Genomic DNA, 25074 nt, shown 5'->3' with positions numbered 1-25074 from the left:
CATAACCGGACTGGATCTGCTCTTTTTGGTAGAGTTGGGGGGGGGTAATTTGGAAAAATGAGGTATTTCTAACTTACGAAAGGGTGACCAGATCTTAATGAAATTCGATAATTTAGAAGGATCTTGTGCTTTAAAGCTCTAATTTTAAATTTCGACCAGATCCTGTGACATTGGGGGGAGTTGGATGGGGAAACCGGAATTCTTGGAAAACGTGAAAATTGGGGGATTTTTATCTTACGAATAGGAGATCGGATCTTAATGAAATTTGATATTTAGAAGGATATCATGTCTCAGAGCTCTTATTTCAAATCCGACCAGATCTTTTGACATTGGGGGGAGTTGGAGGGGGAAATCTTGGAAAACACTTGAAGTGGAGGAATCGGGTTGAAGCTTGGTGGATAGAAGAAGCGAATGTCCTTGATCCGTGATTGACGTAACCGTATCGGATTCACTTTCTTTGGGGGAGTTGGGGGAGGGGTTCAGTGATTTAGCGGGTTTGGTGCTTCTGGACGTGCTAGGACAATGAAAATTGATAGGCGTGTCAGGGAGCTGCACAAATTGACTTGATACAATCGTTTTCCCAGATTCGACCATCTGGGGGGCTATAGGGAGAGGAAAAATTAGGAAAAATTAGGTATTTATAACTTACGAGTGGGTGATCGGATCTTAATGAATTTTGATATTTAGAAGGACATCGTGACTCAGAGCTCTTATTTTAAATCCTGACCGGCATTAAGCCTCTGATTTTCCTTTTAAATCAATCTATTGATTCTTAGAATTTTGTTAGAGCTCATACCATATGAGCTCTTGGCTCTTAGCTCTTGTTTATATTAAAGAAGGAACTATTGCCTACAGTAACTGAACTGCAAACCTAATCCTTTAAAAAATTGATATTATTCCACTGCATAAGAATTTTAGTGAGGGTAAGGTGCCTCATTTGTCAGCTGTTTCCTTAAAGAGCCGTGAAATAAGGCTGGCATATGCCTCAAAATAACTTCATAGGCCAAGTCCGTAGACCTGTCTCTGATGGTCTCATTTTCTTAACCTAACTCCTATTCAAATTAGTGAAAAGTGGATAAATTAGAATTTTTTGAGGATTTAGTCTACATTGTTTATAAGGGCCAACTTTTTGAAAAAAAAATATGTAGAATAATGATGATGATGATGACGATAAATTTATTTCCCATTTTTAGAACAAGAACAAAAGATTGTCTTAAATGAAGTATAAAATAATAAGAAAAGGAAAAAAGAAAGAAAAAAACAAGAAAGCAAGAAAAAATGGCAAATCCACATTAGCCTAAATACATAAACCAGTAAATCCAAATTAACTAAATATATCATGAAAAGAGAAATCACCTATGCAACAGCACAAACACATTAAATTAAAAAAAAAAAAAAAAAAAAAAAGAGACAGAAGGAGAAAAGGAAGACTGTTTTCCTAAATTAGTGATTAATATAGACCAGCACTTGAATGAGGCCTTAACCCTACTCATCCATACAATCACATAGGTCAAACAGCATAGCCAAACACAATCAACCATAAGGAATAATCCATGGACAGGCAGTCATGTCGTCAATAAGTATAAGTCGTCATTTACCAAACAACAGAAAAAATAATAAAGACACATAATTCAGAGGCAACAACCCAACACAAGGGCTCATCAGGAGAAAACACTGGCCTATACAAAACCTGATGCCCCACAAACTAATTTCCACTGTAGCAAGGTATAAACTATGATTAGAATAGAATAACAGACTACGCTAGAGGAAAAAATTCGCATGGTCAGTAAACTTTTAGTTTGTTGTCTAGAGTTATTTCTTACCATATTAAGGGTGGGAAACTCTCAAAATAATTCAATATTTTTCTCAGTTGTTTGCTATTTTAATTACTATAAGGAAATGATATCATTCGAGCCTTGATTTAATGCCTAAATAAGTTATATTTATGTAACCGTTTTGAGCTAGAAATCACTTTGTTTAGGCGGATATTTTTCAGACAAGAGCAGCTATCATAAAAGTGGGTCTTTTCATTTAATTATTTAACGGTATATATATTTAATACCTGTGCTACGGTAGTTACTTATACTATGCGTTAATTGCTAGTTTAATTCAGCAGACAACAGGATGGTCCCCCTATGCAAGAAGGGTTGTTCGTGGGAAGCTAACCCCAGCAGTAATTTTTAAACATATCTGTCATCAAATATAGTATTAGCCTGCTGATAGAATATATTTAAAAGCGATTTAATAGAGGACATAAATTAGTGATAAAAATAGGGTTGTTGTACCTCCGATAAAACTTTTTCATGAAGATGGCGATTATGGTTTTGCTTCTTTATCTAATGTAGGGAGTTATATCAGCTTAAATTTGGGCATGTCCATCTTATTTTTGGTTCGTGGACTAGCTCTATAGATAAAGACTCGCTAGCATATAAGCCGAAATCCAATTTTCTTCAAGGTATCCATTCTAGAAAATCAGATTATATCTTCAAAATCTAATACAAGACTGATCGGAATTCCATTCTAGTACCCCTATTTCATAGCCCCCCAGGGATAATAGAAAATGACTTGATCCCTGTTAAAAGAAAAAGGATCAAGTGACGCTTTTGTTTCCTATGTACGCCATATTATCTGGTACACCCTATGTTTTCCGAGAGACCTTTGTTCTATTAAAGTCAATAAACGTCTAGAGCCTCAAATTTCAAATTTTTCTGTAAAATATCCTATTTTGGGTTTACCCCCCTTGCTAAGGTTAAGTCCCTTTAACCTCTATTAAACTTTAAATTTATCTTAAAGCAAAGGGGCTGCGGTTCATTTGCTAATGTTTCACCCCCCCCTCCCCATAGTCCCATATCATTACTGTATTTTTTTTTCTTTGCGCGGACCTCCGTTAAGGTGGCTAGGGGGCAATATGGTTATTTATGAAGGCTAAGAAAAACAAGATATATTTTAGCCATCTATGTTCTTTTTATAAAAACTAATTTCTATAAATGAGCATTCTAAGTTCTTTATTTAACAATAAATTCCCTAAATAGAAACTACTTCAATACAATTTCCCCCTTAACATGGCCAGGAAAGAACAGTGATTAAAAAAAATACCCACACAAAAAAAAAATATAAATAAAATCCAAAAGAATTCAGTCACCCATTTTAACAATCCCCTAAATGACAAGCTAGGCTGGAGGTGGCGTATGATTTCACGAACTCCATTAAATATCCAACTCAATCTAGAGACCTCAACTCCAAGGGAAACAGAAAAAAACTTATTTACTAGTTAGAAATTCTCCAATATAATTTTTGAACATACCAAATGAGAGACAGCTTCCTGCAGACTCTGGGAGCAGGTTCCAGATCCTGTTGCAAGTTGTCATAGGGTTGAAGTCAGCCCTCACTTATATAGTATGAAGATTCTAAAAATTGTTGGAATTGCGAAGATGATAAGTCGATTGATCAGAAACAAAAGATATATTATTAAATAGGGCATCAGGAAGATGGCCTTGCAACTGTAAAAAAATGAAACAAGAACAAGAAAGAAAATGGAGAGATTTCAAATCAAGCAAGGGTCTCAGTAAAGATCGGTTAGTTTCCTGAATAAGAGTCCATGCTTTATCACTAAGTTTTGAAAGTTGCTTCAGGGACGAGGGAAAGGTCGACATCCAGTCTACTCTTGCTCTTCTTTTCCAAACTGAAACAAGTTTAAGAAAAACATAAAACATAGTCCATGAACCTACTCCAGAAACAAGGACACAGACGAATACTGAATAGCGGAAATTTCTGTAGAATTTAAAAATAAATTAGGCAGGATTGAATTACAAAGCTTTTAATTATTTTAAAAAGTAGAATTGTGGCAAAGAGTCAAACTTTAGCGTAAAGAGCGAGGGATTGCGGAGGGGACAACCCATTTCATATACGGAGTAATTTCTGTTCGTTTTAAGTTTTAATGTCGCTCCTTACTTTCAGTTAAAAAAAACTAGTTTTTTTTGATTTAATTTCTGAACGTTTTTGAATTAATGCATGCTTGATTTTGGCTCTCCGCACATAAATTATTAAAATGAAATTTGTATATTATTTCTTTTTTTGGCAAAATGCCTTTCTCTTAGTTTTGACCAGACAATTTTGAGAAATAAGGGGTGAGGAAGGAGGCCTAGTTGCCCTCCAATTTTTCGGTTACTTAAAAAGGCAACTAGAACTTTTAATTTTTAGCGAACGTTTTTATTAGTAAAAAATATACGTAACTTAAGAATTAACTTACGTAACAAACTTTTATATTCTTATAGTTTTATTATGTATACGAGGGGGTTTTTACCCTCGTTAATACCTCGCTTTTTACACTAAATCGTAAGTTTTGTCCCAATTCTTTAACAATGACCCCTGAATCAGAAAGGCCGTAGAATAAATAGTTGAAATTACTAAAAATACTTTAGCATAAAGAGCGAGGTATTTATCTCCTCCTAAATACCTCGCTCTTTATACTAAAGTATTTTTAGTACCCCTCATATGCGTAATAATCTCTGTTCGTTTTAAGTGTCAATACTACTCCTTACTTTCAATTGAAAAAACGTTTTCATGTTTAATTTTTCATTGTTTTTTATAGTAATGCTAGAAAATCCTGCGCCCTTTTCATTGAATTTTTCTTCCCCCATGACATATTCCTCCAAGAAAAGATCCTCCCACATAGCCCCCTCCCTCGACCCCAACCCCCAAACCAAAAAAATCCCCCTGAAAAGGTCTGCACATTTCCCAATAACCATTACTGTATGTAAACACTGGTCAAAGTTTGTAACTTACAGCCCCTCCCCCAGGGATTGTGGGGGAGTAAGTCGTTCCCAAAGACATAGTTATTATGGTTTTCGACTATGCGGAACAAAATGGCTATCTCAAAATTTTGATCCGTTGACTTTGGAAAAAAAGAGCGTGGGAGGGGGCCTAGGTGCCCTCCAATTTTTTGGTTACTTAAAAAGGGCACTAGAACTTTTCATTTCCGTTAGAATGAGCCCTCTTGCGACATTCTAGGACCACTTGGTCGATACGATGACCCCTGGTGAAACAAAAAAACAAACAAATAAACACGCACCCGTGATTCGTCTTCTGGCAAAAAATACGAAATTCCACATTTTTGTAGATAGGAGCTTGAAATTTTTGCTAGAGGGTTCTCTGATACACCGAATGCGATGGTGTGATTTTTGTTAAGATTCTATGACTTTTAGGGGGTGTTCCCTCTATTTTCCAAAATAAGGCAAATTTTCTCAGGCTCGTAACTTTTGATGACCTAGACTAAATTTTGTTTAGTCTATTTTTTGAAAAATTTTGATGAAACTTATATATTTAGAATCAACATGAAAATTCGATTCTTTTGATGTATCTTTTAGCATCAAAATTCCGTTTTTTAGAGTTTCGTTTACTATTGAGCTGAGTCGCTCCTCACCTATTAGCACCTACCCAGAAACTCTTTTTGGAAAGGAGCTCACGATTTTGTTTGTGTGTGCTGAGCAGGGGGGATATGAATAACCCAAAAGTAGACATATTCTCGAAAAATCGAGAAATAATTGGAACAGTTGTATAAATATCGGATGGGTAAAACGGCACTGTTCTGGCCCTGCACTTAGTTCGTCTATGACCATACTGGCTACTCATGCTTCTTTGCTTGTTAAATGATCTGAGTTATAAATTGGTATTTTATGACAAAATTAACTTAAAACTTAAAAGAAGAAGATGAAATTTTATTTAGTACACTCCATGATAAAAAAAATTCTATGGGCAGATTTATAAATGCTTCTTCTAAAAAGTTACACAGTGATCCTTTTTGCTTGTAATTTGGCTCTTAGGACTTGCATAGCTATTAAAGTTCCGGTGTGGTTAGTTTTCGATAAAACGGTGCAGTCAAAAGTGATCTTATAGAGGTTGAACCATAAAATTATAGAAGTAAATATAAAATGACCCAGGGTTTGACATTTACCGGCCTGGTTATACCAGTGAGAGAACAGAAAAAGCTAAGAGGGGGTACAGGGAAGGTTTGTTGAAAATACAACTTCTGAAGATTTAGATACTTGTTCCCTTTGATTTGTAAGTGAATAGTTATTACGTATGTATGATATGATACTTATTAACATTTAAGATCTCTAGGGGCCATGGTTAATACAAAAATACGACATTATAAAAATTATAAACAAAGGCGTATCCTCAATTCTCCATCATTTTACAGTTAGGTTATTTGAAATTGATCCCATGTATCGTGCCTACTGTGCCAGCTTTGATATCCAAGTTCTTCTTTTATATCCAAGGGCACTCGACACCCATTGACGAATATACAGGAGGGGGGGCAAGATTCTTTTTTTATATTTTTTTAATGAAGACGTAAAAAAGGCGTCTCCAAAATCTATAGAGGAATGTCTTTTTTTAGATAACACAAAAAATGGATTTTTCCAAATCTAAGAGAGAGGGGGCAATTGCCACTTACCCCCGATTGGTACCCTTGATAAGATCTAATTTAAAAAAAACTAATTATTTAGCTCTCATCGGTTAAATAATTCATACAAGTTTAAATTAGTTGCTAAACATAAAACTAATGAATCAAATATTTCCGATTATTACTTATAATTTAAAAATGTTTACTTTAAAGTTTATAGAGGTTTTCTTTTTTTATATTTTTATATTTTCTTTTATATTTTCTTTTTTATATTCTTTTTTTATATTTTTTTAATGAAGACGTAAAAAAGGCGTCTCCAAAATCAATAGAGGAATTTTTTTTTAGATAACACAAAAAATAGATTTTTCCAAATCTAAGAGAGAGGGGGCAATTGCCACTTACCCCCGATTGGTACCCTTGATAAGATCTAATTAAAAAAAAACTAATTATTTAGCTCTCATCGGTTAAATAATTCATACAAGTTTAAATTAGTTGCTAAACATAAAACTAATGAATCAAATATTTCCGATTATTACTTATAATTTAAAAATGTTTACTTTAAAGTTTATAGAGGTCTGACAAATAGTTTTTATTTTAGACTCTTGTGACCTCGAGTAAAACTTTTTGTGAAAGCCAACGTGGCAAACGTACTTGCATATTGGAAAATAAAACGCTATGCGTTATAGTAGTTGTCATTATGTTATATGAAGATCAAGAAGACGGACATTTTTACTCTTTATATTCACAAAGAAAAGGCTTGGAGGGCTTGTGCCCTCCCCTCATATCCCAATGTTTACGTATATCCTTATTGTCTCCATGCATATTGCCTATTTTGCGTTTATCTGTTCTCAAATTCTGTTTACGCACCTTTTATACTTGTTTTAATACCGAGTAGCTTTAATAAGAATTCGTTGTATGTATTTGGTGAAAACAACTCTATTAAATTGATTTTTGTAATTAAACTTACCATATCAAATTGCGGCCACAAAATTGAAAAAAAAGAAGTTTAATATCTATAAAAAATTCTCAAGACCTTGGTTCTCAGTTTGTGATTCAGAAGTTTTTGGCCAAGACTTTGATTCTCAAGACTGTTTAGAGCCTGTAGTCTTATTGTTTTATTCTTTCTAAATGTTTTCGTGACGAATTGTACGCGGATATTTTCAGGTATCCGTTTGATAGGTTGTATTTCAAACAGCAAGTTGTTTTTGCATAATAATGCTTTTGCATAATAATGATTTATTTAAACCATCTTTACATTCATAAAATGTACTTAGAGGAGTAAAAAAATACAAAAAAAATAAAATAAAATGGAAACAATGAACAAAAAAACTTACACACAAAAAAAACATTTCGGCTATTTTCGCAACACAATTAAACTAAACAAGTAAGTGGAAAGTCGATAGTACTTTTTTGACACCTGTGGAACCTATCCACAAGCTGATACATTTTTGAGAAAATATCGAAAACGCCATATCTACTCGAAATGTACCGGTTGTAAGTCCATAGCGGCAATCGCAGAAAATATTTTCAAAATAGATATTGTGAAAAAGCTACACAAAGGGACCAAGAAGGTGCAAAAAAGGCTGTGCAAAAACAGCGTTGTAAAGTCTGCCTAGGGAAATAATAATGATAAATACTGCCTAGGAACTGGGATAGCTTATAGCAGGTGCTCAGGTTGCACCCATCGTATCCTGGGCTTTACAAGGTTTCGTTAGACGAATTTGGGTTTGGGCAGCTGATGGTGTAACAATGACAAAGTTTATCCGGTGAACATATGGCGGAGGAAGGTATTTTTACAGGTAGCTTTGACCGGAGGAGGACCATTGAAGAACAGTGAAGAAAAATGCCTTTCACAGGATGTGACATCGATAAGGTTAGATTTCCAGGAGGAACTTGATATCAGCTTAGAAACTCTCCTCCAAAGCTGCTGGAATTGTTTTTTTTTTATCCCACGTGTTGCCATTTGAACTTGTCTAATTTTTCAACGGCGGAGAGTTTTTTAGAACTCACGTTTGGTTGACTTAACAATTGAGAAAATAACACCCGAGCGAGGATGATCACAGTCGGCCCAAATCCGAAACCAGAACTTATGACGGTGCTTGGTATCTTGCAACTCATCATCTTCTTTCCAGCCACGTTTCTGTTTCTCTGTTTTTATCCTTATCGAAGGTACAGAAGAGGCAAACTGAAGAGAATGCGTCAACTCAGCTAGAAAGCAATCAAGGTCCAATGGGTTCCCTTTCAATGAAGTAGAAAGAAATGGGAAAGAGACTTTAATTTTCATCAGTAAAGAATCAAGCGTGTACTGAAAAGACGAAATATTTATGTGATTCCATGATACTTATGTAAACCAACAGGGTCTTGTTTTATTTTGCAAAGGGGGCATGTATACGCTGAACTGGAGGTGTAGATGGTCACTTGGTAGGATGTCATCCAAAACGGATATAATGGATGACAAATTTCCAAAAATTGTTCTTCTTGGCCATCCATCTTGGGCCATGATGAAAAAGATGTGATAAGGAAGGATTGAGAGGAATTTTTTTGGTTGGTTACTGAGTGAAGATCTGAAATAGACTGGTGAGGAGAAGGAGCGTATGCAACTGTGTTTGCTTAAGGTGGCTTGATACTGCAGTGAGCTGTTAGTAGTAGTTGTTGTAGACGTCGTGGGAGTTAAATCGTGTAATGGGACCGACGCAGTTGTAAACATAATATAATTTAGTTTCATATTATGATAATATAATAATAATATAATCAACATACAGGCAAGCAAAGCAAATAAATGGATTTAAGTACATAAATAAGCAGAGCAATAACTAATTCAGTAAGGCCTGAGTATTGTGGCATGATACCTCAGTAGCAGTGGCACATTTTATAATCTATCTCTTTTGCCCTTTAAAATGGATCTTTGCATAGGCTTTACGCTGTCTATGGATTTTTGTTAGCCACGGCCTGCCCTGGGAGCTGTTTTATAAGGAAAGGAAGTAAGTTGACCAAATTTTCTTGTTTAGATTAATCATTTAGAGTCATATTTTGTTTAAGAGGGAAAAAATAGGATATATAACAATTTTTCTCCACATAAAACGACCCCGTGAGTACTGCATACTAAACCAGTTTTCCTATTTATTACGTTATTTTTGATGATTACTTAACCAATCCTGGGGTATGAAAATAGATGGCTGCGCCAGCGCAAATTTTTCAAGCCGAAGAAGACACTAGTAAGAAGATTATATTCCCTGTTAATCAGCAAAAAGCTTTTCCAAAGTAATGGAATACTTGCTATTCTGATAATTATCCCTTAAAAATTGTCCTGGTTCGTAATTAAGTCAAAATTGATTCCTAAAACTTGTTTTGGCTAGCTTTAGCTTAATTTCAGCCTAGGTTACCTCCATAATTTACAAGGTAAATGTTTAGTTTCATCACAAGCTGCCTAAACTGGAAACTAAGCTGCGAAGCAGCATAGTTTCTATATCATAATACTTAGAAATGCTAATTTTAGGAGCATATCCATTTCTGGTTGACCCTCCTCCTCCATTGGGCAAACTAAAAATGCATAAAGTGAGCTTGCTTACAGGTAAAATTACTGGTCAATGTTCCTATTACCTGAACAATTGTTTAGGGTCATGAAACTATTGTTAATAGATGAATTCTGACTATTGGAACATCTATTTTCTCTAGTTAAACTACCACAAACTCACTGTTATGAATCATTTCTGTTTTTGTTGATTGGATATATGCTAGTTTTGCAAGAGAGAAAAGATGTTCCAAAAGTCAAAATGCATCTATTAATAGTAGTTTCATCACCCTAAACTACAATATTTGAAATTGCAAATCTGTAATAGTTTAGAAACAAATCTGGGCTATATATTTGCATATTAGGGGGGTGGGGGAAAGCATAGCATAGGAAATATCTAAAGTAACCATTGCTGTATTTAATATATGCTATGCTTTAACCGCCCCCCCCCCCCTAATGTGTAAATATATAATAACTCCAAAACAGTGAGTTTGTAGTAGTTTTGTAAGAGAGAAAAGATGTTCCAAAAGTCAAAATGCTTCTATATTAACAGTAGTTTCATGACCCTAAACAATTGTTCAGGTAATAGGAACATTGACTAAATTACCTATAGAGCATGGCATATTAGGCCATCATGAGCCCTGTAGGCAGCAGGGAAAGGTCTGTAATCTGATTGGTTGAATTGTTAGTTGATCAGATTATAGACCTCATTGCTCTCTTTGCTCTACAGGTAATGTTATCTGTAAGCAAAATTGGATATTTGTTTTGTTCAGATACAGCTGGCTAGTTGAAACTCAAAAGTGAAAATGAACAATCTTGTATATTAACATTAATGGATACATGAGTTTTTTACTTATCTTTCAACTTCCTACTATACAGAAATTACCAGTGATAACTGGAATTAGTATTTAAAATATAATTTCATTCATATTATAGGCTACAATTTCAACATTTCCCTTGGCTTCAAAACCCTGCCCACTTTATGAATTTTTTGTTTGTTGAAGGGGGATTTTAGAAAGCTAAAAAATGGATACACTTCTAGAATTAGCATTTCTAAGTGCTTTGCAGCATAGTTTCCAGTTTAGACAGCTTGTGAAAGCTAAAACTTTTACCAAATGGATTTATAATTACCTTAAATTATAGCTTGGAGCAATATAAAGATTTTCCATCCTTGTGATGTTCCAGTGATAAAAAAAATTTGTTTGGTGTAGGTTGTTGATTTAGACTCTTGTGGAGGACTCTGTAGCTTCCCAATTGTAAAGGAACTCCTGGCAGAGCCATTCCTTATCAAGGTGAGACTTGAATGTGTTGGTTGAAGTTGTAGAAACTGTTTCCCAAGACAGTTGATTCCATAGATTGATGACTATTTGGCTGAAGAAATGACTTCTGTATCTGTTCATGGAATGCTGCATGGGGAGCTTCATTGAGTGTCCTCTAGTACCAGAATGCAAGGAGTATGCAAATAGACCAGGAAGGGTGTTTTTAGAAAGGATTTTTTTAGTTAAAATTATATTACCCCCTTTTTATGGCACTTGGTATTAACCAAGTGACATATAGCAGTCGCCAATTCTGTCGGTCTGTCGGTCTGTCTGTCGGTCCCGGTTTTGCTACTTTAGGCACTTCCAGGTAAGCTAGGACGATGAAATTTGGCAAGCGTATCAGGGACCGGACCAGATTAAATTAGAAATAGTCGTTTTCCCGATTTGACCATCTGGGGGGGAGTGGGAGCCCGGTTAATTTGCAAAAAATAGAAAAAATGAAGTATTTTTAACTTATCAGCGGGTATTTGGATCTTAATGAAATTTGATGTTTGGAATGATATTGTGTCTTAGAGCTCTTATTTTAAATCCCGACCGGATCTGATGACATTGGGGGGAGTTGGAGGGGGAAAACCTAAAGTCCCGGTTTTGCTACTTTAGGCACTTCCAGGTAAGCTAGGACGATGAAATTTGGCAAGCGTATCAGGGACCAGACCAGATTAAATTAGAAATAGTCGTTTTCCCGATTTGACCATCTGGGGGGGGGGAGTAGGGGCCGGTTAATTCGGAAAAATAGAAAAAATGAAGTATTTTTAACTTATGAGCGGGTGATTGGATCTTAATGAAATTTGATGTTTGGAATGATATTGTGTCTCAGAGCTCTTATTTTAAATCCCGACTGGGTCTGATGACATTGGGGGGAGTTGGAGGGGGGAAACCTAAAATCTTGGAAAACACTTAGAGTAGAGGGATCGGGATGAAACTTGATGGGAAAAATAAGCGCAAGTCCCAGATACATGATTGACATAATCGGAACTTATTTGTTCTCTTTGGGGTAGTTGGGGGGGGGAGTAAGTCTTAAAAATTAGAAAAATGTGGTATTTTCAACTTACGAACGGGTGATCGGATCTCAATGAAATTTGATGTTTAGAAGGATATCGTGTCTTAGAGCTCTTATTTTAAATCCCGACCAGATCTGGTGATGGGGGCGGGGAGTTGGGAGGGGGAACCTAAAACTTGGAAAACACTTAGAGTGGAGGGATCGGGATGAAACATGGTGGGAAAAATAAACACGAGTCCTAGATAGATGATTGACATAAACGGAACGGATCCGCTCTCTTTTGGGTAGTTGGGGGGAGGTGGTTAATTCTGAAAAATTAGAAAAAATGAGGTATTTTTAACTTACGAACGGGTGATTGGATCTCCATGAAATTTGATTTTTAGAAGGATATCGTGGCTCAAAGCTCTTATTTTAAATCCTGACCGGATCTGGTGACATTGGGGGAAGTTTGGGGTGGGGAGACCTAAAATGATGGGAAACGCTTAGATTGGAGGGATTGGGATGAAACTTGGTTGGAAAAATAAGCAAAAGTCTTGCATACGTAATTTACATAATTGGAACGGATCCGCTCAATTGCGGGGGGGGGGGGGTAATTCTGAAAAATAAGGAAAATAACGTATTTTTAACTTACGAAGGAGCGATCGGATCTTCATGAAAATTCATATTTAGAAGGACCTCGTAACTCTGATATCTTATTTTAAATCTCAACCGGATCAAACGTAATTGGGGGGGGGCAGTTGGGGGGACCGGAAATCTTAGAAAATACTTAAAGCGGTGAGATCAGGATGAAACTGGATGGGAAGAATAGAAACCTGTCTAAGATACGTGACTGACATAACTGGACCGGATCTGCTCTCTTTGGTGGAATTGGGAGGGGGGAGGTAATTTTGAAAATTGAGGTATTTGTAACTTACGAAAGGGTGACCAGATCTTAATGAAATTTGATATTTAGAAGGATCTTGTGCTATAAAGTTTAACTTTAGGTTTTGACCTTCTCACAAGTGCCAAATGAGCTCTTGGCTCTTCCGACCTCGTACCATATGAGCTCTCGGCTCTTCCGACCTCGTCCAAATGAGCTCTTGGCTCTTCCGACCTCGTACCATATGAGCTCTCGGCTCTTCTGACCTCGTCACAAGTGCCATATGAGCTCTTAGCTCTTGTTTTGATATGTCAGTGTTCAGAAGCAGAATGAACAGTAAGTTCAAGACCATGTTTTTAGTCTTTTTATACCCTATATTCTGGTCACTTTTAAGAGCTCTAAAAGTGCTTAAATTTGAATTTGTAATAAAAGCAATTATATTGATAAAGAACATAAATTTATTCAGATTGAAAGGTTTTCTAGAAGGAGGTATCTTAGTAAAATAAAAATAGTACTAGGCCTAGACTATTAGGTGCCTAGACTATTAGGCTCCTTATTTTTTGCTTTTCAACATAATTATCATTACTCTCCCCTCCTTTTTTGATGGACAAATAATCCTAATATATTTCTTTGTTAGTGTTTCCATATACATCATCTCATGCATATGAGGATAAAGAATTTAATTAAAAATCATTGTCAAGTGCTGGAAACTATGTTTTGACCAAGATAGATTGGCATATTTTTACACAAAGCCTCTATTCTACTGGAGGTCCCAGGTACTTCTTGCTGTTTGGATCTAAGCTGGCTGAAGTGCTTTGGTGTATATTTGACTAGATGTGTTGGTCCCCATCCTGCACTTTCATCTAGGACTAATGCTTTTCCTGAGGCCAAAATAATTTCAATATTTAAAGAATTTGAAAATGAGAACATGGAATATTGTAACATTAAAAAATGACAATGGTATCAACATTGTGACTAAGAAATGACCCATAAGTTATACTACTACAGCTACTAAAAACTCACCACAGCACCAAGCCTCCTGAGGCCAACACAGCTATGCACACTCCTCGTCCATCCCAATCTATTCAAAGCCACCCCTCTTTACCCCCTCCCAGGAAGTTCTCATTTCCTTTAAATCTCTCTTTATGAAATCCTCCCACCCCAGACAAGGACAACCTGCTTTCTATTTAGCCCTAGATAGCTGACTAAAAATGACAACGTTCCTCTATTCAAACCTTCCTCTTTATACCATCACAGGAAGTTCCCATTTCCCATATATCTTTCCTTACCATATCCTTCCATTCTAGCTGAGGACAGCCTCTTTTCTCTTTAGTTGACCAAATAGGATAATCTTTGGTAATCTGTCATCCTTCATCTGTAGAATGTGTCATAACCATCTCAACCTTTCTCTCATTATGGTCCTCACAAGCAGGATTGAACCATGCTTTTCATGCAACCTACCATTTAAAATATATTCAGTCAATTGGGCACCCATAACAATCTGTAGGCAATTTCTATGGAAAACATCTAGCAAATCTTCCTTCTTGTTTGGATTGCCCATGCTTTAAACCCATATTTGATCACTGTCATCACTGTAGCTTCCACTATTCTAATCTTGATTTGCTGACTTATCCACCCACCTTTTTTTTCAACTTTGAAAAAATGCCCTGGACTTTTGTTATTCTGCTTGTAACATATTCAATGCTTTCACCATTTTTACTAATAATACTACCAAGGTAAGTGAAGCTATAAACATGATCAGTCATTTCTGTTGCACAGTATCACCTTTTCATCTTCCCTTGTTCCTAGCCTTAGCAGCTTAGTCTCCTTAATATAAGTCTTTAAACCTATTCTATCGCCTTGAACTTGCAAAACCTCTAAAAGTTTGTTAATTTTGCTCACACTTTATTTAGGATGATTAAATCATCACCATAATCTAAGTCCAGAATTCCTGCATGGTGATGCAGGAATAAAATCCTGCATCACCAGAAAAAAAATGTGTAGAACTGTAGGTATCTTTTAATAAAGCTATGTGGTTCCAGCCAAAACTTGAGTAGGAATAAATCCTGCATCACCAGAAATAAAAATGTGTAGAACTGTAGGTATCTTTTAATAAAGCTATGTGGTTCCAGCCAAAACTTGAGTAGGAATAAATCCTGCATCACCAGAAAAAAAAATGTGTAGAACTGTAGGTATCTTTTAATAAAGCTATGTGGTTCCAGCCAAAACTTGAGTAGGAATAAATCCTGCATCACCAGAAATAAAAATGTGTAGAACTGTAAGTATCTTTTAATAAAGCTATGTGGTTCCAGCCAAAACTTGAGTAGGAATAAATCCTGCATCACCAGAAAAAAAAATGTGTAGAACTGTAGGTATCTTTTAATAAAGCTATGTGGTTCCAGCCAAAACTTGAGTAGGAATAAATCCTGCATCACCAGAAATAAAAATGTGTAGAACTGTAGGTATCTTTTAATAAAGCTATGTGGTTCCAGCCAAAACTTGAGTAGGAATAAATCCTGCATCACCAGAAAAAAAATGTGTAGAACTGTAGGTATCTTTTAATAAAGCTATGTGGTTCCAGCCAAAACTTGAGTAGGAATAAATCCTGCATCACCAGAAATAAAAATGTGTAGAACTGTAAGTATCTTTTAATAAAGCTATGTGGTTCCAGCCAAAACTTGAGTAGGAATAAATCCTGCATCACCAGAAAAAAAAAATGTGTAGAACTGTAGGTATCTTTTAATAAAGCTATGTGGTTCCAGCCAAAACTTGAGTAGGAATACATCCTGCATCACCAGAAAAAAAATGTGTAGAACTGTAGGTATCTTTTAATAAAGCTATGTGGTTCCAGCCAAAACTTGAGTAGGAACCTTGGAAACTTTCCATATTCAAGGAGTAAAATATGCTTGCTTGCATTTTTTTTTTAACTCACTGTGTCAATAGCTAAGCTTATAAACCTAATTACTTCAATTTTTTTCTTACTTTAGCTTGCATTTTGGTGCAGAATAAGGTTTAATGTTAGATCTGTTTAGCTCTGAATAAAGCACTTATTCAGAACTTTTGTTTTCATTATAAAGCTCTTTTGTATATAAGAGAGAAAGAAAAACTTGATCTGAATTTATGGACTGAGCTAAAGTAAAACAGTTCAAAATAGGGATGATACCTTTTTAAAGACAGTGAATAGATATAAAATTATTTAACTGGATATTTCGAACACATATACAGTGTTCATCACTGTATATTGTGTACCATCTATGGACTGAGCTGGTCTACTAAAATTGCACTCACATCAAAATTGTATAAAAAACAGAATAGACATCTGCATCTCTTCTGTAGCAATAATAGAGAAAGTCTTAAAAAAATCAAGTTCACATTTTTTCAGCGAAAATGCAAATGATTTAGACCTGAAAAATAAGAATTAAAAGGCAAAAGCAAGCAACATTGAGACAAAATGAGAAATGAAAAAGCTAACAAAACAGAAGAAAATAACAGGTAAAATGTGAAATGAATGAATTAAAAACGGTAAAATTACAAGTTATATTTGGAGCAAACTTCTTCAACCCTGGTTACATTGTCATGATTGTATAGCCTAGTGATAGCTTGTTTTTTTTTCTTTGTAGTGCTGTCAGTTTTTTTGTACAAAGACAGGTTTTGAATAAATAATAATAACAAACCCAAATCAAATAAGGTCCACAACTCTCCCTAAATCTAATGACTAATAATGTTCTCATTTAAAAGCTAGACAAGTGACTAAGATTCTTTCAAGCAAAATAAATGGCAAAGCAAAGAACTACTTCAAGTTTGTCTTGTTTGAAACAAAGCTTGTTTAGTACAGGACCTTTTAAATGTGAGGAGTCAGGAATTTATATTATTTTGTGAATATGGAAATGACGTAGAATTTATAGATATAAAAAAGAGAAATAAAACAAAACAACATAAATCACATACTGAAGATTAATTGTGACTGATGCAAGGAGTTTGTTGTAAAGTAGGCTAATTGATACCTTCACAGGTATTAGCCTATCATACAGAAAATTTATTAAAAACCTTTTTTTAGGTTCTGCAACTAAAAGTAAGGTTTTCCAAACAACAAGGCTACCCTGAATAAAGTAATTTTCAGTAAACCTCAATACCTGCTACAACATTTTCTCATGAAATTTGAGTGACTCAGAAATGGTGTTTCAATATTCCAAGAGTGCTGTAGATCTGTTTTATGCAGTTGAAAAAAAAGACAATCAGTTGGTGAATTCTTTTCTGCTATCAGGAAGGTCGGCAAGAGCAAAAGGTGAAGCAGGAATTACACCATTACATATTGCTGCAGCTATTGGAAGCATTGATATATGCAAAGTAAGTATCATAGAGCAGTCTTGCTTAAATCCAAGTTGAATTAGCCCTGATTTAATTAATAAAAAAAGCTATGAGCTACAGCTAAGGTAAAAAAATAGAAAACGTTTTTGATATTTATTTTTGAAATATTGTTGATTTTTAAATACAAGTTTGTTATCTGATTTTTACATAAAATAGTAGTTGTGGATGCACAATAGTGCTGCCTAATTAAAGAGCAATGAGACCACAATGTATTATTTATTTAAATTGTTTATTTTCTTTTTTTTAGACCATGTCACTTTGTATAGAAGGAAGTGTTGTAGAAAATTCGAAAAGGGCTCACTCAATTGGAAATTGAGAGTGATAGTGCCCTTTTTAATAGTTAAAAGTGACTTGATGGCAACCAGTCCCCCTTGCACATCACTTTGCCAAACACATCGAATTAAAATTTCGAGGTAGTCATTTTGTCCAGCCTAGTTGAAAGGTTCAATATCTATGTTTGAGGATGATAGCCTTGCCATAGCCCTCAGGACAAAGGTTGTAGGACACATCCTGGGGGCATATAAATTTTTTTCATTGCATAAACTTTGGAAGGAGACTAATTGGACTAGAAATCAGAACTTCTAGAGGTGTCTTTAAGAGTTAGAGTGATCAGGGGGCAACTAGCCGCCCTCCCTCACGTTTTCTTCTCCCCAATGCGTCTGATAGAAATTTTGAGATAATCATTTTATTCAAATTAGTCTCAAGATGATATGACAAAGCCTGTTGGGTTGAAATAACCCCTCAAAATCTTGGAGCAAGGGTTGTAAGCTGTGCCCTGGGGGCAAATAAGTTTTTTTTATAAGGGTTTCATAAAATTGAGAGAAAGCTCTTTTAATTGAGATTATTTTAGTTTTGAAAGTTTTAAAAGTTAAGCTCTTAAAGTTTTAGATTTATTTTTTTTTTAATTTAAGTTTTAGTCTTAAAGTTTTAAAATTTTCTTTTGAAAAGTTTTTTTTAGTTTTATAGTAATTGTTTTAAAAAAGTTTTTGGTTTTGATGGTTTAATTTTAAAGTTTTAGTTTTAATGTTTAATTTTTCTAGTTTTAAAGTTTTAGTCTTAAATTTATATTGTAAAGTTTTAGTTTTAAAGTTTTAATGTGCAAGTTGTGATATTTAGTTTTACAATTTTAGTTTTAAAGGTTTAGTTTTAAAAGTTTTGGTTTCAAAGTTTTTGTCCCAATGTTTATGTCTTAAAGTTTAGACCTTAAAGTTTTTTTTTTTTGTTATTTTGAGTTTTTAGTTTTAAGGTTTTAGTTTTAAAGTTATAGCTTTAATTTCTAAGTTTTGTTTCTGAAGATTTAGTTTTAAAGTTTCAGTTTTAATAATTAACTTTTTAAAATATTAGTTTTTGAGTTCTAGGGGGGACTTTTTTTGTTTCTAAAGTACTACTTTTAAAGTTTTAGTTTTAAAAGTCTTCTTGTAAGGCTTTGGATCTTAAGTTTTGATTTGAAAGTTTAAGTTTTAATATTTTAGCATTGAGGTTTTTCATTATAAAGTTTCAGTTTGAATAATTTGGTCATATAAGTTTTTATTTCTAAAGTTCTCGTCAATAAATGTTTCGTTACAATGTATTAAATTTACATTTGGTGTTAAAGTTTTTTATTTTAAAGTTTTAGTTTTAATATTTCAGTGTTTTAAGTGCGAGCTTTCGAAGTTTTTAAATTAAAGATTTGGTCTTCAAGTTTTCTTATTTTAGTTTTAATTTTAAAGTTTTTAGTCTTAAAGCTTTTATTTTTGAAGGTTGAGCTTTAAAGTAATAGTTTTAAATGTTTAGTTTTAGGCTTTGGTTTTTAAGTTGTTAAGTTTTAAAGTTACAGTTGTAAAGTTTTGGTTTTAAGGTTTTAGTTTTAATGTTTTAATTTTAAAAAACATTCAATGTGTTTTATAATGAAAATCTAGCAAAATATGAAGAAAATACGATTTATGATTCAAATCTGTGCCTTTAAATCAGGAAGGCAAATTTCCGACTCAGAGAAATGTGTTTTCCCATGAAAAGTTCATAGAATATCGCTTAGTATGACCTTTTCCTCGGTTTTGTAACGAAATACGAAGAAAGTACAATTCCATGCACTGAAGAAATTTGGGTTTTAGTTTTCATAAATATGAACACTCACGGTTAAAATATGCTCAATTTTTTTTAACAAAATTTGATCATTCAAGAAACTTTGGTTTTAGTTTTCAGAAATATGAACACGCATGGTGAAACTACATCTGATTCTATTGAAAAAAGTGATTCCGCTTTAGTATTGTTATTTTTGGAAAAAAAGTCAAACAACCGTGTTTGGAACAAAAGAACGAAACAAAGCCATTCGGCTTTAGTATTGCTAATTTTGGGAAAAAGTTGAACAAAGCCATTTGGCTTTGTATCTAGAAAGTTTTGAAATAAAAAAAAAACACTAAAAAAATCAATTTCTTCTGAAAAACTCCATTTTTGTATAACGAATGTTACTAACATCGTCTTGCATACGAAGATCAAAATAGGATTTCACTTGAAAATGGTCACATGAAAATTTTAAAATAAATGTTATTTTAGTTTAGTTCTCAGTTCAATATCCCTAAAATTATTTTGTACACGGCAAAATACTCATGAACTAGAACTGTAAAAATTAATTTGAAACTAGAAAAATACCTGAAAATTTAAAGACAAGTTACATAAAGGATTGCTATAGTCCATGATAAAAGCATCTTTTGAAAATTCGCCTTTCTGGGGTATATTGCCAAATTTGACTTACTTAGCTCCTTGATCCTCTGAAGTTCATCTTTTACTGTTCCAACTAAGAAAAAGCCATAGACTTTTTCCCGTTTATAATTATCTTTGATTACGTAAAGAATAGGTAAAACATTTTTAATGCATATCAATATCTGTGACGAAAAACAAAATACAAAAGTGTTTTCATTTTTTTTAGTTTAACAAATATAAAGTTATTAAGACTATTAGGAATAAATATAAGTATACGTTTATTAAACTGACGTTCCACGATTTTTTTTTTCAGTGAAGTGCAATTTATGTTCTGGTCTCGAGTAGGCATGGTGCTCGTTAACCCTACTCATTTTAATTTTTGCTCGTTTTAAGTTGGACTCGGTTATTTATTGTAATTTCTGTTCGTTTAGGGTTTCGTTTACTTATTAATGGTGACTTGTGGTAAGTTTTACGCTTGAAAGGTTATTTGACTTCATTTCTGCTCTTTTTTTGGTTTGATGAACGTCTTTACTTTTCTTTGAAAAATTTGTTTGTGGGAAAAGTTTTTAAAATTATTAGCCTAAAGAATATAAGTAAATAATTCATGTAAGACTATTAATAAATGTTCCTGTCTGAGCTATTGTAAATTTTTAAATTCTACTATAAATGATACCAACACCACCAAGAATTTTTCTATGGGGATGGGAGGAAGCTTAAAAAGATTTCAGAGAGGGAGTGCTCAGGCTTGAAAAAGGACATTTTGCCGGAAAAGCATGATATTTTTGGCCCTTGTTACCAGATTGGGTATTCTTACTTTTTGGGGTAGGGGGGTAGGCCTCCTCTCCATAGTGCCTAGGTTTATCTCTATGTTTATTTGCATCCGAAGAACTATTTAATTTGCATCTTCCATATTTAATTTACTAAATATTTAAAGGCAAAAAAGTTAGAAATTTAACATTAAGTTTTAATGCTGCGTTGTTTTCAAAGAGTATAGGCTGATGGTCTAGTAGTCGATGCGCTGGATTCGGGATCCTTTGTCTGAGAGGGCGAGGATTCGAATCCTAGTGTACCCAATTATTTAGGTTGGGATGGGGGTCAGTGGCGTGACTCTGTAAGCTCATCCAGAGTCGACCCAGCTCTAAATGGGTACCTGGAGAAGTCTGGGGAAGGTGAACAGGAAGGGTGATCGAAAGTATAGGATGTTTGGCTCAGTTGCGCTTCCTGGCTGAAGGGCCAAGCAACGGAGATCAGCACCGCCAGTAGGGACTGTAAGATCTAATGCCGTACTCTTTACCGTTTACTACTCACTCACAGAAAATGATCTTGATTTTACGTACGTAAATAACTATGGAGCAACTTCATCTCTTGAATTCATACTCTGCTCAGATTTTGTTCAGCTTTACCAATTTCCCTCTACCAGTCACACTTGAATCCATCTTGTGCATCAGCTGTTCATTTGACACTCATCTGATCAGCCCAGTTGGTAGTGTTTGCTTGCCCAGTATACGCCCAGTTGGTAGTGCTCGCTCATTTAACATAAATCTGAAATCACACCTTGATTCACTTAGTGAAAAGAAGGGGCTCCAGAAAGCTACATGGGATGAAATTAATACCCTCTTGTGCCGAGATGTTTGTGATACCTTGTCTGAATTTCAAGTTCCTAATCAAGTATTCTGGCCGTCCTTGCTGAGTCGGTTGGTGCGCTGGATTTTGGGTCCTTTGTTCTGAAAGGACGCGGGTTCGAATCCCAGTGTACCCAATTGTTCAGTTTGGGACGGGGGTCAGTGGCGTGACTCTGTAAGCTTAGCCAGAGTTGACCCAGCTCTAAATGGGTACCTGGAGAAATCTGGGGAAGGTAAACAGGAAGGGTGTGCGAAAGCACAGGATGGTTGGCCCCCAGCCCCCCATTGCACTTCCTGGCTGAAGGGCCAAGAAACGGAGATCAGCACCGCCGGTAGGGACTGTAAAGTCTAATGCCGTATCCTTTTTTTTTTTTTTTTTTTTTTTTAATCATGTATTCTACAAATTATCTATAGCTGTGACGAATGATTAACAAGTCTTAATCAACCTATATATTGTTGTGAGATAGCTCACGCCCTGCAGTATGCCGAAAAGGCTGCAGTTCTAGTGTATCGTTTTGGAATTTACTTGAAAGTACCCCAGTGGCACGATTCAGCCATGATGGGTAGGCTCTTTTCTGGACACAATATTAATAGCGTATTTTGACTCGCGTGTTAATGGCGTGTTGGCATGGCGTTGAAAAGTCTAGGACTATTATGCACGCACTGAAAAACATGTATGGAAAATTAAAGTACCAGGTGTTGGTTATTTCGTCTTCTTGTCTTATCCCTGTTGTGAAAAGATTACGTCAAGGGGTTTTTCCTTCTCCGTCACTGTTTAATAATGGTTTCGTATTATTATGTCATGGAAACAGTTCAGTCAACATTTATTTTTAGAGGTTTTGATGCTTAACTACACTAACTACGTTGATGACATTCTGAATGTTAGTAGAGTACTTGTAGGCGTCGAAATTGTTTTTTTTTATTTTGAGTTGGGTCAGGAGTATATTAGCATAGACGTATCTTTCAACCCCCCCCCCCCCCAAAAGAGTGATGTTCTTGTATTTAATGGCTAAATTGGATGTAGAGAACCAGTTTGTGTCATTTCCAAATCCCATACATTTAAATCTTTGCCGAAGATTATGCATCTCCGGTTTCCAAAATGTGGCGACCTTGAAAACTCTTGACTGCCTTGTATTGCTGTTCACTGAGAAAAATGTAGAGGCTATGGAATCTTTCTGTCAGTAAAATGCCACTTCACCCGTTTTTCACCTGCTCGTGTAATAATGTGTATGTTTGTCGCATGTGCCTTTTCTTTGTTCTGGATCACATTTGCTGGTTCTGATTGCAGAATTATTTGTTTAACTTTTTGTAGAGGTTGCAACTACCTGCTTGACTTTCCCGTTTGGATTTTTGTGGCAGGGCAGATCCAACTAGATCAAGGCTCAGGCCCCAGGTGGCTGAGCTTGAAGAGTCACACCGCTGAACCTTGTCCTGAGCCAGGACTTCGGAAGGTCTTAGCATCATCAGGACTTGAACCCATATTTCATAGGACATTTGATTGCATGCCCATCGACTCGAGTGGGGGTGGTTTGTCCAATTTGGGTGATCAAAACAAAAATATCTCGTTAATACATTAATGCCCACCTTTTCATTGCTGTAGTAAGCCCCGTGTTCAGTTTGCAAAGGCATTTAACTTAAATTTATTCAATTTATTAAAAAAAAACACGTAACACCAATAAAAATGAAGATCCTAGAAGCGAATTTGTTAAGGAACATAACAAAAAAAATGAAAATTAAGAGAAGAGAAAAAAAAGAGAAAACATGGGTAATTAAAGCAAATTGAATAAACATTTAGAGAATTATAATATCAAAATTTTAGTACATTGTTATATAACGTGCGAATGCTTGTGGATAGCTCGACACTGGAGGGTATTGGCATACTTGTGCCAATCTTCATCATATGCTACAATACCTTAAATTGTTTTTTCATTGACATTGCTTTTTATCGTTACTTTCACAGTATATATATAGCTATATAGATATATATATATATATATATATATATATATATATATATATATATATATATATATATATATATATATATATATATATATATATATCTGTATAGTATCTTGAATCAATCCTTCCAGTCTTTGATTCAAAATGACATGACAATTAAGGTGAGGAGTTTCACCATGATGTGAATGCCATGTTATTTATGATTCTTTTTATGACAAAATATCGCGTTGGTTTGAACTAGATTATTATACCTACTAAACCACAATTGTCTATAACGCTTGGTAGCTCTCTCCTCTACACAAAATTTGCCTGAGCTAGGATACTGTATGTTCCTATTTCAGACAACGGGCATTAAAATTATCTTCTCATCAATCTTAAGATTTTGACCTATGCTCATCTATTGGTCTGGTATATTCTGTCCAGATAAATTGCCCAGTGTAAAGGTTTAAGCCAGGGGGATCGGTTTTAAGAACATTTGTTTTATATATGAACATTTTTTACTGATTTTTTCTATTCAAATGTTTTAAAATATTTATTTTAATTTTTAGCTATTGCTTCTTCATGGTGCACGAATTAATGCTTTGGACCGTCATCTTAGAACGCCGTTATTCATGGCGGTGTCAGGACGACAAACAGATGTTGTTACATTTCTACTTGAAAGAAACGCTGATCCAAATTCTGAGACAAATGATGGTACATTTTTTTTTATGTCCAGGAGTAACTTAGAACTTGTAGGAGTGAATGAGGAGTGACTAAAAACTGGGATGGTGTTCTATCCTTTTCCCATTACGAACTGTTAAGGGTACCCGACTGAATGACCATATCTCAAACAATACATGCATGCTCTACGAAATGTTTTCTATGTTCTATTCATGCTCTACGTTCTATTGCTCTACGTTCGTTCATGCTCTACGTTCTATTCTGTTTTCTAGTGCTGTAATTAAAGAAAGGTTAAGATGGCTAGGACACCTTCTACAAATTAAGAATAATAGATTGCCAAAGATTGTCCATGTCGGTCAACTGTCTAGGGCAAAGCAAAAAGCAAGTCATTCTCAGTTTGGGTAGATGTCGTAACAAAAGATTTAAATGAAATGGGTAATTTTTGAGAGGGTATAAAGGGAAGACTTTGAATAGATAGGGATGGAGAAGGAGCATTCGTAGCTGTGTTGGCCTCAGGCGGCTTGGTACTCCAGTGAATCGTTAGTAGTAGTAGTAGTCACTAAATAAATAATAAGTGCAACAACCCCAACTCAAAAGTGGGATTAGCGATTACTCTCTAATCTTTGCCAAGCTACAATTCTAAGGAAGGGTCTGGTGATACATAAAAATGTGTAGAAAATATTAAAAAAAA

The 25074-nt window shown here is 34.9% G+C and overlaps 1 protein-coding gene across 3 annotated transcripts in view; it reads left to right on the top strand.

The window, feature by feature from the left end:
* The first annotated feature begins 9584 nt into the window (after positions 1-9584).
* Positions 9585-25074, top strand: part of LOC136035696 (putative ankyrin repeat protein RF_0381) — a 30174-nt gene continuing 14684 nt past the window's right edge. Inside the window, exons 1-3 of one of the 3 annotated variants that reach the window (XM_065717637.1) lie at positions 9585-9618; positions 17150-17439; positions 24272-24416. In XM_065717637.1, coding sequence (XP_065573709.1) covers positions 17266-17439; positions 24272-24416 — 319 coding nt within the window. In that variant the 5' untranslated portion in view covers positions 9585-9618; positions 17150-17265. Of the gene's footprint in view, positions 9714-17149; positions 17440-24271; positions 24417-25074 lie in introns of all 3 variants that reach the window. The other 2 variants (XM_065717635.1, XM_065717636.1) reach the window with 2 other exon arrangements.

The sequence above is a fragment of the Artemia franciscana genome, chromosome 14 (assembly GCF_032884065.1).
Source record: "Artemia franciscana chromosome 14, ASM3288406v1, whole genome shotgun sequence".
Classification (NCBI taxonomy): Eukaryota; Metazoa; Arthropoda; class Branchiopoda; order Anostraca; family Artemiidae; genus Artemia; species Artemia franciscana.
This window is presented reverse-complemented; position numbering and strand designations above follow the sequence as displayed.